Source organism: Epinephelus fuscoguttatus, linkage group LG20, assembly GCF_011397635.1.
Source record: "Epinephelus fuscoguttatus linkage group LG20, E.fuscoguttatus.final_Chr_v1".
Classification (NCBI taxonomy): Eukaryota; Metazoa; Chordata; class Actinopteri; order Perciformes; family Serranidae; genus Epinephelus; species Epinephelus fuscoguttatus.
The window spans coordinates 25166887-25180316 of NC_064771.1; the positions used below are offsets into that span (position 1 = coordinate 25166887).

General features: G+C 41.4%; 1 protein-coding gene across 1 annotated transcript; it reads left to right on the top strand.

The window, feature by feature from the left end:
- The first annotated feature begins 10124 nt into the window (after positions 1 to 10124).
- slc18a3b (solute carrier family 18 member 3b) lies at positions 10125 to 12832 on the top strand. The gene has a single exon (XM_049564123.1). It carries the CDS (start codon positions 10616 to 10618, stop codon positions 12182 to 12184), a length of 1569 nt encoding a protein of 522 aa, XP_049420080.1. The 5' UTR covers positions 10125 to 10615; the 3' UTR covers positions 12185 to 12832.
- The last annotated feature ends 598 nt before the right edge of the window (positions 12833 to 13430 follow it).

Sequence of the window (13430 nt, forward strand, 5' to 3'; positions counted from 1 at the left end):
AAACTGTAACTATAAAATGAAAGGATGTTTTGCTGCCTCTCACAGCAGCTGGAGTCAGAGTAAAAATAACTTATTTCACTGGGCCGACTGCCAGTGACTTTTAAGGTGGAACATTAACTTGTAATGTTACTCAGTGCATGAGCTGATGATGTGAATCCATCAGCACACCTTAAATTTCACTGTGACAACTGTTACTTTAGTTTTCATTTGACATACACTTTTAGTAATGAGTGGATCTTCATAGCATCCCACTTTCGACTGGGTTATGTGATATTCTAATCCTCACTTGGAGAAAAAAAAAAGCATCATGGAGCGTTGTTCCTGTGGGCTCTGGCAACACTAAACCCCTGAGCAGCCTGTTCTGTTTTGTTCTGAAAATGTCGGCGTGCAGCCTCGTTTTGTGGATGATAAAGGAGGTGCAGACTTCCCTCGGTGAGTGCTGGACGGAGCGATGAGTGACAACAACCCCGCCCACATTTAAGGGTACTTTTGTGGTGGAAACACTAGGGTCTAGGTTCTATGTCTGAAGGGTTACTTTTGGTCCCAAAGGTACAGGTACCGAAAGTGATTGGTGGAAACGAGGCTTATGTGTCAGCCTGGCGGCCTGTCCTCTCGCCCAATGTCAGCTGGGATAGGCTCCAGCCCCCCCTGCGACCCCCAACAGGATAAGCGGTTACAGAAAATGAATGAATGTAGAGAAGCGCATAGCAGGATAAACAACATAGGCACATATTATTATCTGAGTGACACAAAGTTGAAGGTATTTCAAAAACTCCAGAACCCCTGAAGTCACCCCTCCTGCTCTGCCTCTGCTGCTGTAAATAAGATACCAAATTTCTGCCACTGACCAGCGTACAGAGACGCCCTCTCATGACACGGCTGTCTCAAGCAGTTACTAAGCAGATTAATCGATTGTGTTTTTGTTAGGACGACAGATTTAGGTGATGTAACTTCTATATATGGTAGGAAAGGCAGTCACTGTGTTAAGACAGTATTATGCAATTTATACTGCAGGCTACACCTGAGGGAACGTGAACGTAAGCTCATTTTGAAGTGGACAATTATTTTAATTATCAATAAAGAGGTAGACAGTGTGGTAGAGCTCTTACGTTCGTACCTTGGAGCTGCTGATGTTAGTACTTTATGATGTGTTCTACTTCAGATTCATCTAGTGGAACTTATTTAGCTGTTTTTACACCTTTTAACATATGCTGAGTTGTTTAGATCAAGCTAAGATCAAGTTATGCAGCTGGACTGACTGAGCAATTTAAAGGAATTCAGTCTCTTCTGACACCAACTAGCCGTGGCAGCCACATTACTAACACCAGCATTAAAATGTCTTGTGGTCTGTTCCTTGCATTACACGCATGCCATCCTGTCTTCTCTAAATATGAGCCACATTTATATCAAGTGTTACAGTGTCAACAGGGACACGGAGAAGAAAAGACTTCAGCAGTCTAAACTCTGAGCTGCTAAATACATGCACTCCCGAAATAAGCCACAGTGAGACATGTAGTCTCTGTCACACTAACCTCAGGGGTGGCTGATGTTCTTGCCAGGCAGGTGAAATCCTCTCACCGTCGGCGGCAGCCTGTCCCAACGGAGGAGGAGTCAGCCCTAATGAGGCACAGTCACGCAGGTTCAGAGCCATCCAAAGAGAGTCCTGTTCACTCCTTAAATTAGACAAATAACACATTTATGTCACATGGACTTAGCTCTTGAATTGCAGTGTTGTCATTGTCTAATGAAAGCAACGCTTGAAGCTGTCAGTGCATAAATCAGAGGATTACATGGCTGGAAGGGAAAGCAGCTGCATCTTCACAGGATGAAATGTGTGATCTTTGTTTTTGGAGATAACAAAGCTGGGATACAAAACGTGAATACAATCAGTCAATGTATAAACTCAATGTTTAACTCGAAAATGTATGTTTATGTTTATGATCACCTAAGTCACACAAATGTGCCAGATTTAGCCATACAGGCTCATTTCCATCTGCAGTCCCACATTAAGGAAAACGTACTATACAAAAGCACATACCCTCCAACATACAGTAAGAAAAAAGGGCATAACCACTAATTCAGATTATGACAAGTCAGTCATAAATACAAGCAACAGCAACACTATAAAGTAGCTCTGATTTTAATGTGCAGCAAGTTTTCATTAGCCAGGTTAGCAGCGTGGCTCTATATGTAAACCAGTCTATTCACCACTTTGATCTGATCTGGAATATTTTAACAGCTATTACATGGATTCTCATTTAATTGGTGATCCTCTGACTTTTTCACTAGCGCCACCAGTTTGACATTTTTTTTGGTTTGAGTAAATGTCTCACTACTGAAAGGACTGTGAAGTTTGTTTCAGTGGACTGACTTAAGTCTTTCTTGTTGACCACCTGACCTGTCGTCCAGCACCATCATCAGATTAAAGTGTTAATTTGTCCAGTACTTTGGTTCATGACCAAATACTTGCAAAACCAATGACGCTCAAAAGCAGCACACTATCAGTGTCTCAATGTCTTAATGCACTACGTCGGTACAACACAGCGAATTGACGTTTTTTTCATTCAACAACAAAAACACGTGGTTAGTTTTAGGCAAGAATTGCAAGTGGTTAGGTTTCTGAAAAAAGACACAAACACCAATCTCTCGCGTGAAAGTCTGTGTTTGTTGGACCCATTCACGACACCTCCCGCCTGCCCCACTCGGACTTTTGTCCTTGTTCCACTGCGTTTCCCCCTTAAGCCGCTGGGCACTGTTAAACTATAACAGCAACCATGCCGACGTTACAGGACGCTTAGTTATGTCGGTTTCTGATGCCACAAGTCACTGCCCAAGCGGCGGATTCCAGCAACCTCAGAGTGACACTGGGCTCTTCATACACACACAACCTTGTCACTAGTCCATTAATACCTACCTAAGACAGCCAGTTCATGAGTTATGAAATTGAACGTTGTAAATGGTGTTTGTGTATGTGTAGGTCTGTGTGTTCTTGTATTTGCTACAATGTGAGGACCGGAGCACATTTTTAAACAACATAGTGAGGACATTTTTGGAAAATGCTGACATTTTGGCCGGTTCTCATTTCTTCAGAGGCCTGTTTGAGGGTTAGGACTTGGGGTTAAGGTTAAGGTTAAGGCCAAGAGTAGGGATTAGGATTTGGCATTTAGTTGTGATGGTTAAGGTTATCAGTACAGGTCCTCACAAAAGTACAAGTGCAGGGATGTGTGTGTTGCCTGCAGCTGCCAAAGGGTGAGGAAATATTTGTTAACCGACCAACCAACTGACATATAGAGTTGCTGGTTGCAGTTTGCACAAAGACGTCAGAAGCTGACTCAGATGTGCTGTCGTGCAGCCAACTCTGAAGTGTCCTTGCTGCACACTGAACAAGCTCATTAGCAGGTATTACATGTCATAATCATGTACTTCCTCATAAACTCTGCTGCTCCTCATCAACCTGAACAGAACAGGGTTTTTCTTGAAAAAGACTGGGGAATCCAGCAGATTAGGATCAAATTCTTGGAAACAGTCGTCCTATTGACTGAGAGCTGATTACCAGACAAGCGTTTGTGGACTAGTGATCTCAGTGATCCTTCGGTCAGAGCTGTAGATAGAAGCAGCCTTAATAGCAACAAGCTCACAGGAAGAAAGGAGAACAACTTGTCACAGACAGATATACGTAATCCCATTGAGCTCTCTTACAACACATTGTTCAAGTAACTAAATCTGACTACAAGCCTTTTCATTCAGTGGAGTCGGGGTTTAGAGCACCATACGCCCACAAGGTGAGGCGAAGGTGTTCCTGTCTGTGCTTTGGTGGGAGATAAGTGTGCTAAATTTCATGCCAGTCACAGACAGATGGTGTAAAAAATAATAATCTGTCATTGAAAAAAAAATCTGATGCAGCATAAACAGCAGCCCCACCACACACGGGTGCACACATGTGACATGTTCGGAGAGATCTGGTTAATCAGAGTCAGATTTTGACCTTAAATAAATAAAAAAATAATAGATAGTTTCTCATCACCAGTGTTTTCACTTATTCTTTGTTTGTACCAAGGTCATTATATTTAAAGGTATACTATGCAGGATTGTAGGTCACTGTCTGTAAACATGCCCACCAGCAAAAGTGAAAGTGAAAGCCAACCCCAGATTTACTCTCATTTGGTGTTTCGCTGTGCTGTTTTTGTGTTGTTGTTTTTTTTGGTGCTGTGTCTCTCAGATGTCTGCTGCATACGGCATGACACCTGCTTGCTACCTTTTTATAAAGCCCTGACCTCACACTGAGCGCTGTGTGCCAAGTTTTTTTTCTCCATTTTACACACAAAGCCAGTATAAAAAAGGGAAACCTTCTCAGAGTGTCTTGACATCATATATCATTGTAAAGCCTAGACTGTAATCTATATTCCAGTCACATTTTAATGACACTAAAATAAACATAATTTGACCTTTGACCTCTAATCCTGCAATACGGCAAACTCTGAACACCTCTGCAAAATACGCTTATAGCCAACTACATATTGATCTGATGTGTCTGTGGGTAGTTCCATCGTGTAGCATACCAAAAGAGCTTTAAAATAATATATTACATGAACAACATTTATTTTCAGATTAAACCTAAAGTTTGTGCAGTTTGTTTCTGAATGAAAATTCAGTACTTTGCATTGGATTCTGTTATTTAGACAGCTGTAAAAAGCTTTATAGACAGCAGAAGCACAAAATAAAAAAAACGTAAATTCTTCCTCAGGTTGTTGCAAATTCTTGTAAACAATATTTAGGACATTTCCTCCTCAGTAATAGATATAATTCTAAAGAAAACATTATGATTCAAATTTCAAAAACAGTATAAAATCACATAAAGAAATTATGTCAGTTAAGTTTACATTCACTTTTCTGAATCTCTTAAAGTTTCAGATTTTTGTCGTAAGTGTCCGACGACGTAAATGCTGTTAACCTCAGCTGGATGAGATGTCCACAAAAATCAAAAAGCATAAGGACTTCTAAAAGGAGGATTACAGTTGAAGAGCACTTTATCTTATGCCAACTGATGATCTGTTTAAGTGCATGAGATCTGCTGCTGAGTTACAATTTGGGAAATAAATAAAAAAAATAAATGGAGCAAAACAGATTTTACTGAGTAAAAGGTGAAGGACAAACGTCACTTGAGGGAGATACTGTTTGCACAAACCCCCGAGTTAATTATTAACTTTGTGTCGGCCCGATAAGCACAGTGGCTGATGTTAAATAATCATTCAGGTTAGAGCTACTTAAAAAGGAAAAGCAAAGGTCAGAGTAAATCCAACATTAAACATGACACGTTACAGTCCACGGGTCAGATTAGATGACACAGTGGAAGGAGACATGTCACATGACAGAAACAAAGAGCTTATATAACACTGCCTGCGTCTGTCCATGATGATTCCTCACCGACTGATGTTCTGATTTTGAAACAAACTGTGTCAAAGATGTGACACATTCCCTGTGGATTTTTCTTGAAATAATCTTTAAAGGGATTTTTTTCCCCAGAGAATAATCTGGATTAAGTGATATTTGCGTCACTAGCCTTTCTTCTGGTCTCATTTATTAAACCTCGCTCATATCGTCTGCACGTCTGAGGCCAGGTCACTGTCCATATCTCAACCCAGAGGACAGAGCTGACCGTCTGAACTCCTGCAGACGCTGCTGAGTTACCAGAATGAGTCACAGATTATCCATGTGGTCACATCTCTGCACTGTATGAAATCTGTACATTAAAAAAAACTGTGGAGTGTTTATCTAACGGCTGCTGCTGGGCCAAGCCTCTCATTAGTGAAATTGGGCAGTTATTTCCTGTGGCGTGTTAATCCTGCTGTTGGTGTATTAATGTTGCTTTTTCTGCATCAAATAATCCACTGAACATGCTGGACCACCCCTCCACTGTTCAGATCATCATCCAGTGTGCTGGTTTATAACAGGAATCATCATCAATGTTGATATCAGCAACTAAAAAGCACAAGATGCTCTCATGGCCATTACACAAACAATACATTTTAACTTGTCACATCAGAAAAGAAAAACCCATTGCATCACAGTTTTCTTTTCTTTCTTTCTTTTTTTAAATAATATTTAGTAGCTGTCTAAAACAAAACGATATGCTTTTTCTGTATAAGCTATAAAAGTTATAAATAAACTGTAAAAACGATTCAATTAAATGATTAATTTCTTACTGACTCATATTTTTGTCAGATATGCAGTGATGATTACTGAGTAATGTGTATGTTGATGTTCAGTGTCAAGTCTCTATATGTGCACAATATCGTGCACTAGGGTGCATCATAATGGTGTGCACTGGGGCCTGTTGTAACTTTCTTACGCTAGTATATATCCAAATTAAAGAGTTTGACATACAGGTTAAAATTTTCTGTTAAAAACAATACAAACTGATGTAAACAAACATTTTAAGGCATTTTGTGGCACCAGAAGACATTATCCATTTAATTTTAAACTCAGACTGGGTCACTGAGGTTAATTTAGATCACTTGGTTGGGCTCCAGTGTTAGAGTGAAGTGTAACAACAATCAACTGGTTGAAAGTAAATGTTGAACAGTTTGCACAAAGGCAAAGTCAGCTCAGAGGTATGACATCATGTGCTATTTACGTTGAATTTAAACAAGAACTTAAACTAGAAAAGTTTCTGTGGCATGAAAACCAAAGGTACAGACACACTGTTTGTAATGTTAGAGTGAACAACAGCAGAATTCATGAAGTCACTGAAAGATATAAAGGGCTGGAAACCAGAAGATCTGCAACCTCTGTAATGACAATTGTTTGGGAGATTTTGTATAAATGTGAATTATAGAGAAAGATATTTTTCAAAATATTATTTAAAGCATCCATCTGTTTAAATCAGTTTTGCTTTTACAGTCAGATAAGCCAGGAGTGATTTGTAAAATTGGTGAATTTTGAAGAATGTTCTTTCTTAGTTTAGGTAACATTTGTTGTACTTTGGCCTAACTGTATTTGTTATTAAACATTATGTGCTTGTTCCTGTTTGTGCTCCATGATCAGGGTCTCAGGTCACACAGAAACAAAAATCAAATGAAATCAAATTAAATTAGAAAGGTTCCACTCCTGTGTTTTATGTTTTAGCTGAGGGGCCACACTGTGTTTTACAGTTAATGGATCACAGACTTGTTATTATTTGCAAGTCTTTGCCGCCCTCTACTGGCAAATGATGATAGTTCTAGTAATCAAATCAATACATTTAAAAAACAAACAAGCCTGTTAAACATTTAACATGATTCTGGCATTGAAAAATATATAAACATAAATTATTTTACACCATAGTAAATACAACAAAATTATGACAGGAATGTAAATATAGGGCACAAAAAAAAAACTGGGTAACAGTATTTGGATAGTCAGCTGACAGATATAGAGTTTATAGATTGTTTGAAACATTTCAATAGCTTAAAAGTTGAGATTCAACAGTGTCACTGTTTCACTTTATTCTGTAATTTATCGAGCTTCTGTGATGAGTCATTATATACTCTAAGAATAATTTAGTTGATCCTGAGCTATTCACTAAGCCTACGCTGCACAGGTTGAGTGCAGGGGCATAAATACAGACAGTGCAGGCAGTGCAGTTACACTGGGACCTGTGAGGTGGAGGGGCCCAAAGAAAGAGCAGAGTATGGGCCCTTATGAGTGATTGCCACCTTAGAAAAATGCCTGTGTTCAAAGAACAACTTTATTGAATTAAAAAAGGTGCCCTTTACTATATATGTCCTTGGCTATGTGATTCTTGTTCTGCTGGACCCAACAGCGGCCTTTGATACTGAGGACCACAATATCTTAGTGGCGCGGTTACGGCACCTAGTGGGCATTTGAGGTAGTGCTCTTAGGCCTTATCTGGCAGACAGAACTATGTGTGTAAGCATTGGTGTGTCTGAGTCCTGCTCTGCTCCTCTGTCATATGGGGCTCTACAGGGTTAAATTGTAGGGCCCCTGCTTTCCTCACCCCATTTACTGCCTCTGGTCCCATCCTTAGAAAGCACGGTATTTCTTTCCATTGTTAAGCTGACAATAATCAGATGTATGTGCTGCTGAAGAAGAAAGATGCTCTCTCACTTAAACCACTTCTGTTATGTCTTGAAGACATTAAAGCCTGGATGGCCCTGAACTTTTTAAATTTTAAGGAAAAGAAAACAGAAGTGATGGTGTTTGGTCCCAATGGCTCAATGGCTCTTGTGGAACCCCCCCCCCCCACGTTGACTTGGGCCCTTGGCATATTATGTGAAGCCAACAGTTTCACATTTGGGTTTTCAGATGGACAGTGATTTTAAATTGGATCGGCAAATTGGTAAAGTCCAGCTTTTTTCATCTTAGGCAGCTGGCAAAGGTTAAGCACTTTGAAACAGTAATCCATGCCTTGGATTAGAGTAACGCACTTTATTTTAGAGTCAGCCAGTCCTCCCTCACACGTCTCCAGTTGGTTCAAAATGCTGCTGCTTGTCTCTTAACTGGAGCATGTAAGAGGGAGCACATAACTCCCATTCTGGCCTCCCTCCACTGGCTGCCTGTGCACTTTAGAGTTCATTTTAAAATTCTTTTATTTGTTTTTAAATCTTTAAATGGTCTCACCCCGCCTTACCTACTTTTTCTGTTGCTGCTCCCAAACTTTGGAACGACCTACCTTTGCGCATCAGACATGTCCCCTGACTGTCCATTTTTATTACTTGGCTTTTAACTCAGCATGAGACTCTGCTCTTGTTTTAGTGTTTTTATTGTTTTGCTTCATTTTATTGTTTTGGTGTTTTTATTGTTTTTAATTGCTTGTTTTATGTCTTATGTTTTTATGTTTATGTACAGCACTTTATTTCAGCTGTTGTTTTTAAAGTGCTCTATAAATAAAGTTGAGTTGAGTTATCATATACAGATGAAATGATGATTGCTGGGATATATATATATATATATATATGATTAATCATGTGACGAGTTATGTGTCTGAAATGGCCCCAGTAAATAGTGTAGTGTAGTAAATAGTGTTACCATCCACTGAAACCATCAGAAAAGTTTCTCATTCTACACTCTTAATGGGGAGCACCATTAGTGGTTCTAAGTACATAAATAACTTAATTCAAATATCAACGACAACATCACTGAGAGAAGGTGATGGGATGATTTTTATGTGTTGTGTGTACTTGCAGATTTTCGCCACAAGGTGTCGCCGGTGTCTTTTGTTATATTAAGAAGCGTCCCCACATCTCCCGATCTGTTGGCACGATTCTATCTCAGGATATAAGAGCTGCATTCAGTGGTTCCTGTGTCAATACACAGTTTTATTGTTGTTGTTATTGACATGTTTTGGTTCTTTGGCTACATTTTAACAAAGTAAACTTTTTTTTCCATACACATTGAGGTAAAAACAAACTAACTGTTTGTCTGTGGCGACAGGAGCTGTCCGCAGCCTCGTGGTGCTGAAATCTCTTCAGCTCCTGCAGCAGCGAGTCGTTAATGAGTTCATATCTGGCACACGATGTTTTGGGAATTAAATAAACAAAAAGCTAAGAAACAGTGTTTTCCCAAAGCAGCTGATAAATGTACTGACTTGAATATTTGTGTCACTTATATTCTCTAAATCACCTGTATCTGTAAAGAGAAGTGCGTTGTTTTATTTATGTTTGTGGTGTCTAAAGTTTTCTTAAGCTTTACATATGGGCTTTGCACCTGCGGTGGGTGCGCCTACACACACAGTATACACACACTGGATGTCTCTGTATGTTATCTTGAGATCAGATTTGATAGCTGTTCTTTGGTTAAGATGTATTACTGCAGATATCTCAGCTGTGCGTGTGCGTATATGTCTTTGAATTCATATAGGAGCGCTGAAGAAAAGCACCAGAGTCACGAGTGACACGCCGCACATTAAGATTAAGAAAGCCTCTTTTCTTCCAGGCTCTTGTGGAGGGGTCGTGATGTGGTGCTCACTGGCTCTTATTGGTTGAAGTGATTGCTGCCATGGTTGGAAATTAACATAAAGGAGGCAAGTGGCGAAGGGATCCACTTGGGGGCAAGCTGGTGATGCGTCACAGCTCTTGGTGAAAAGAGGAGACAAAAAAGGGGACTAAAATAGCGCCCAACCTGCGGGTTAATGTGCACCAATGGCCACGAAGTCACTCGTGGTCTCAGAGCTGAGCGCAAAAGTGCCACAGGTGATAGGAGGTATGGACACAGAGACCAGAGAGTTTGAGCGTCCGAAGTGTTGCAAATAAGTGACCAAAAATCGCTCCAAACAAACTTTGCCATGTAAGATTAGCGAGCGAAACCTCTGCACGGTGCAGAAATTCTACGATTTCAACACGTCACTTCTCGGGAGATCATGAAACAAGATCGGATGTGGCTGAGGCGAGGACACGTTGAGGAAGCTGAGGAAAGCCATCTTCACCGATGAGGCAGCCAAGTTCCTCTTCGCCTCTCCCTTTACGCACAGGCGAGGTGAGGACGGGGAGCATCACATCAATGTAGAGAAAACACCAATGAGTCATCCGAGGTGTTGAAAGATCGGCAGCAGACGGGGGAGAAGCACAACCACAATTTTTTGAATCGAAAATCATTTTTTTTAAGAGAAAAGCACATCATGGATGGAGAAGGAGGATCATCCGGGCTGGTCAAATCAGCCGCCGTCAAACTGTCCGAGATGGGCGAAAGAACCAAGCAGTTTGGCACCGCGATGAGGGATCCTCACCAGCAAAGACGGATCATATTAGTGATTGTTTGCGTGGCTCTCCTGCTGGACAATATGCTCTACATGGTAATCGTGCCAATTATTCCAGACTATCTTGCTGAGCTGGAGAGTGAGCAGTCAGAGCACGTCCACGTAGTGATGCACCCCAACTCATCCGCCAACAGCACAAGCCAAGACAAAAGCAACAAGGACAATTTAGATGTCCAGATAGGAGTACTTTTTGCATCCAAAGCCATCCTGCAGCTTTTAGTTAACCCGCTGTCAGGAACTTTCATAGACCGGGTTGGATATGACATTCCACTTTTAATCGGCCTGATTGTTATGTTCGTGTCCACATGCATATTTGCAATCGGGGAGAACTACGCGACGCTCTTTGTGGCCAGAAGTTTGCAGGGTCTGGGCTCTGCTTTCGCGGACACATCTGGGATCGCGATGATAGCCGACAAGTACACGGAGGAGGCGGAGAGGAGCACGGCGCTGGGCATTGCGCTGGCGTTTATCTCTTTCGGGAGTCTGGTGGCGCCTCCCTTCGGGGGCATCCTGTACGAGTTCGCGGGCAAGAAAGTGCCCTTCATCGTGCTCGCGTGCATTTGCCTGGCGGACGGCTTAATGCTGCTGACCGTGATCAAGCCGTTCTCCAACAGGACTAGAGAGAACATGCCGGTCGGCACCCCCATATACAGACTCATGATTGACCCCTACATAGCTGTGGTGGCCGGGGCGCTCACAGTGTGCAACATCCCCCTGGCCTTTCTAGAGCCCACCATCGCCAACTGGATGGAAACCACCATGCACTCCACTCAGTGGGAAATGGGGCTCACTTGGCTCCCAGCCTTCTTCCCTCACGTCCTCGGTGTGTACATAACGGTTAAATTGGCAGCACAGCATCCAAATTTGCAGTGGTTCTACGGAGCTTTAGGTATGGTAATCATAGGGGCCAGCTCATGCACACTCCCTGCATGCAAAAGTTTTGCGCAGCTCATCGCCCCGTTGTGCGGCATTTGTTTCGGCATCGCACTGGTCGACACTGCCCTGCTGCCCACACTCGCGTTTTTAGTTGACGTGCGTCATGTTTCAGTGTACGGTAGTGTTTACGCTATAGCAGATATTTCCTATTCTGTTGCATACGCTATGGGTCCTATAGTCGCCGGTCAGATAGTGCACAGCCTCGGGTTTGTACAACTTAATCTGGGTATGGGCCTCGTCAATGTGCTTTACGCACCAGCCCTGCTGCTGCTGCGCAACGTGTGCCAAATGAAACCGTCCTACTCAGAGAGAGATAACCTGTTAGAGGAGGCTCCGCAGGGGCTGTACGATACTATCAAGATGGAGGAGAGGAGAACTAAAAAGAAGGGCTACAGCTCGGCAGGCAATTGCCTGTCAGTAGATGAAAACGGGTTCGACCCGTTCACAGCACAGCGGTCTTTGTCAGAAGAGTCGTCCGGTCAGGAGTACACTTAAACCGGCCACACTCTCACCGCCACCCCCCTTACACATTCCCACTGGAGAGATCTGGAGGTTATAGTCAAGTAAACTTTTATGTAATGTGCAATATAAACACCCAAATCACCAAATTCACAACCCGCTTTCCAGAGTTTCTTTTTTTATTTTTGACTGTGACTTCATTGTGTCGAACAAGTCTTTGTAGCGTTTGTCATGGACGTATAACTGGAGTTTTGTGAGAGATCTATCAGCTACCGTTGAATTTGTGTGTATCACTGAGTATTGTAAAAAGATATAAATAGATAAATGTGCGTACAAGATTATATGGGACCAACTATAAGCAGCACATTTCCCCCCACACCCTTACACAAAATAAATAGCCTATATTTTTAGTCTCGGAGGAAACTTTTTTTACTTGCACATCAAAGGCCTGATTTTCCTTCTTGGTTGTTTAAAAAAATGTGGATTTTAATTTTGTAACACGTGGGCCTGTTTGTTATTTATTTTTATTTCCAATGTTTTTTTGTTGTTTGGAATTAAATGTATCATAATAAATGGATTTTTGTACATATGTGGATATATGCACAATGTAAATTGTTGAAAAAAACATACGTGGACCTCTGCGAAGTGTGTGTGTTCGTGTGTGCGTGCGCGCGCGTGTATGTATGAAACATTTTGTCAAGACGTAGCTAAAGAAGTCGGTCTCCTTCAGATGAAGAAATGTGTATTCATTTATCAATTGTCGTTTTAATAAATCTCTGTTTGGATCTGTGTGACGCTGGTGATCTTTATTCTTATTTCAAGCTTCAAACGGGTGAAAGCTGAATAAATGTGGGATTTATTTCGTTAGAAATATCATGAATTTATATTATAAAAGTGGTTCAAACTCTATGTTGCTTTTCGGGAAGTGTTAAAACAGCATGGTTGAACAAGAGAAATCTCATCAGGGTTTTATTGAGCATGAAAGGTGAGAACAAAATCATGTGATAGATGAAAAATAACAACTCAAAACTTTTGATTTCCACAAGTTACACCTCAAGTGCGGTGCACAGTCAAGCTCACATAGACAAGACACATTATATTAAACAAAAAAATAAAATCTTATAAATGCGTCCAAGTGCGCATTGGGTTAGAAAATTAGTCTGCAGCTGCTAAACATTTATTTCCCGCACAAGTGCATCCCGTTCTGACTAAAATGAAGCTGACAAACTGCAGACAGACTTAAATCTGTCGACCCGCATGACCATCACACAACCTCTGAATG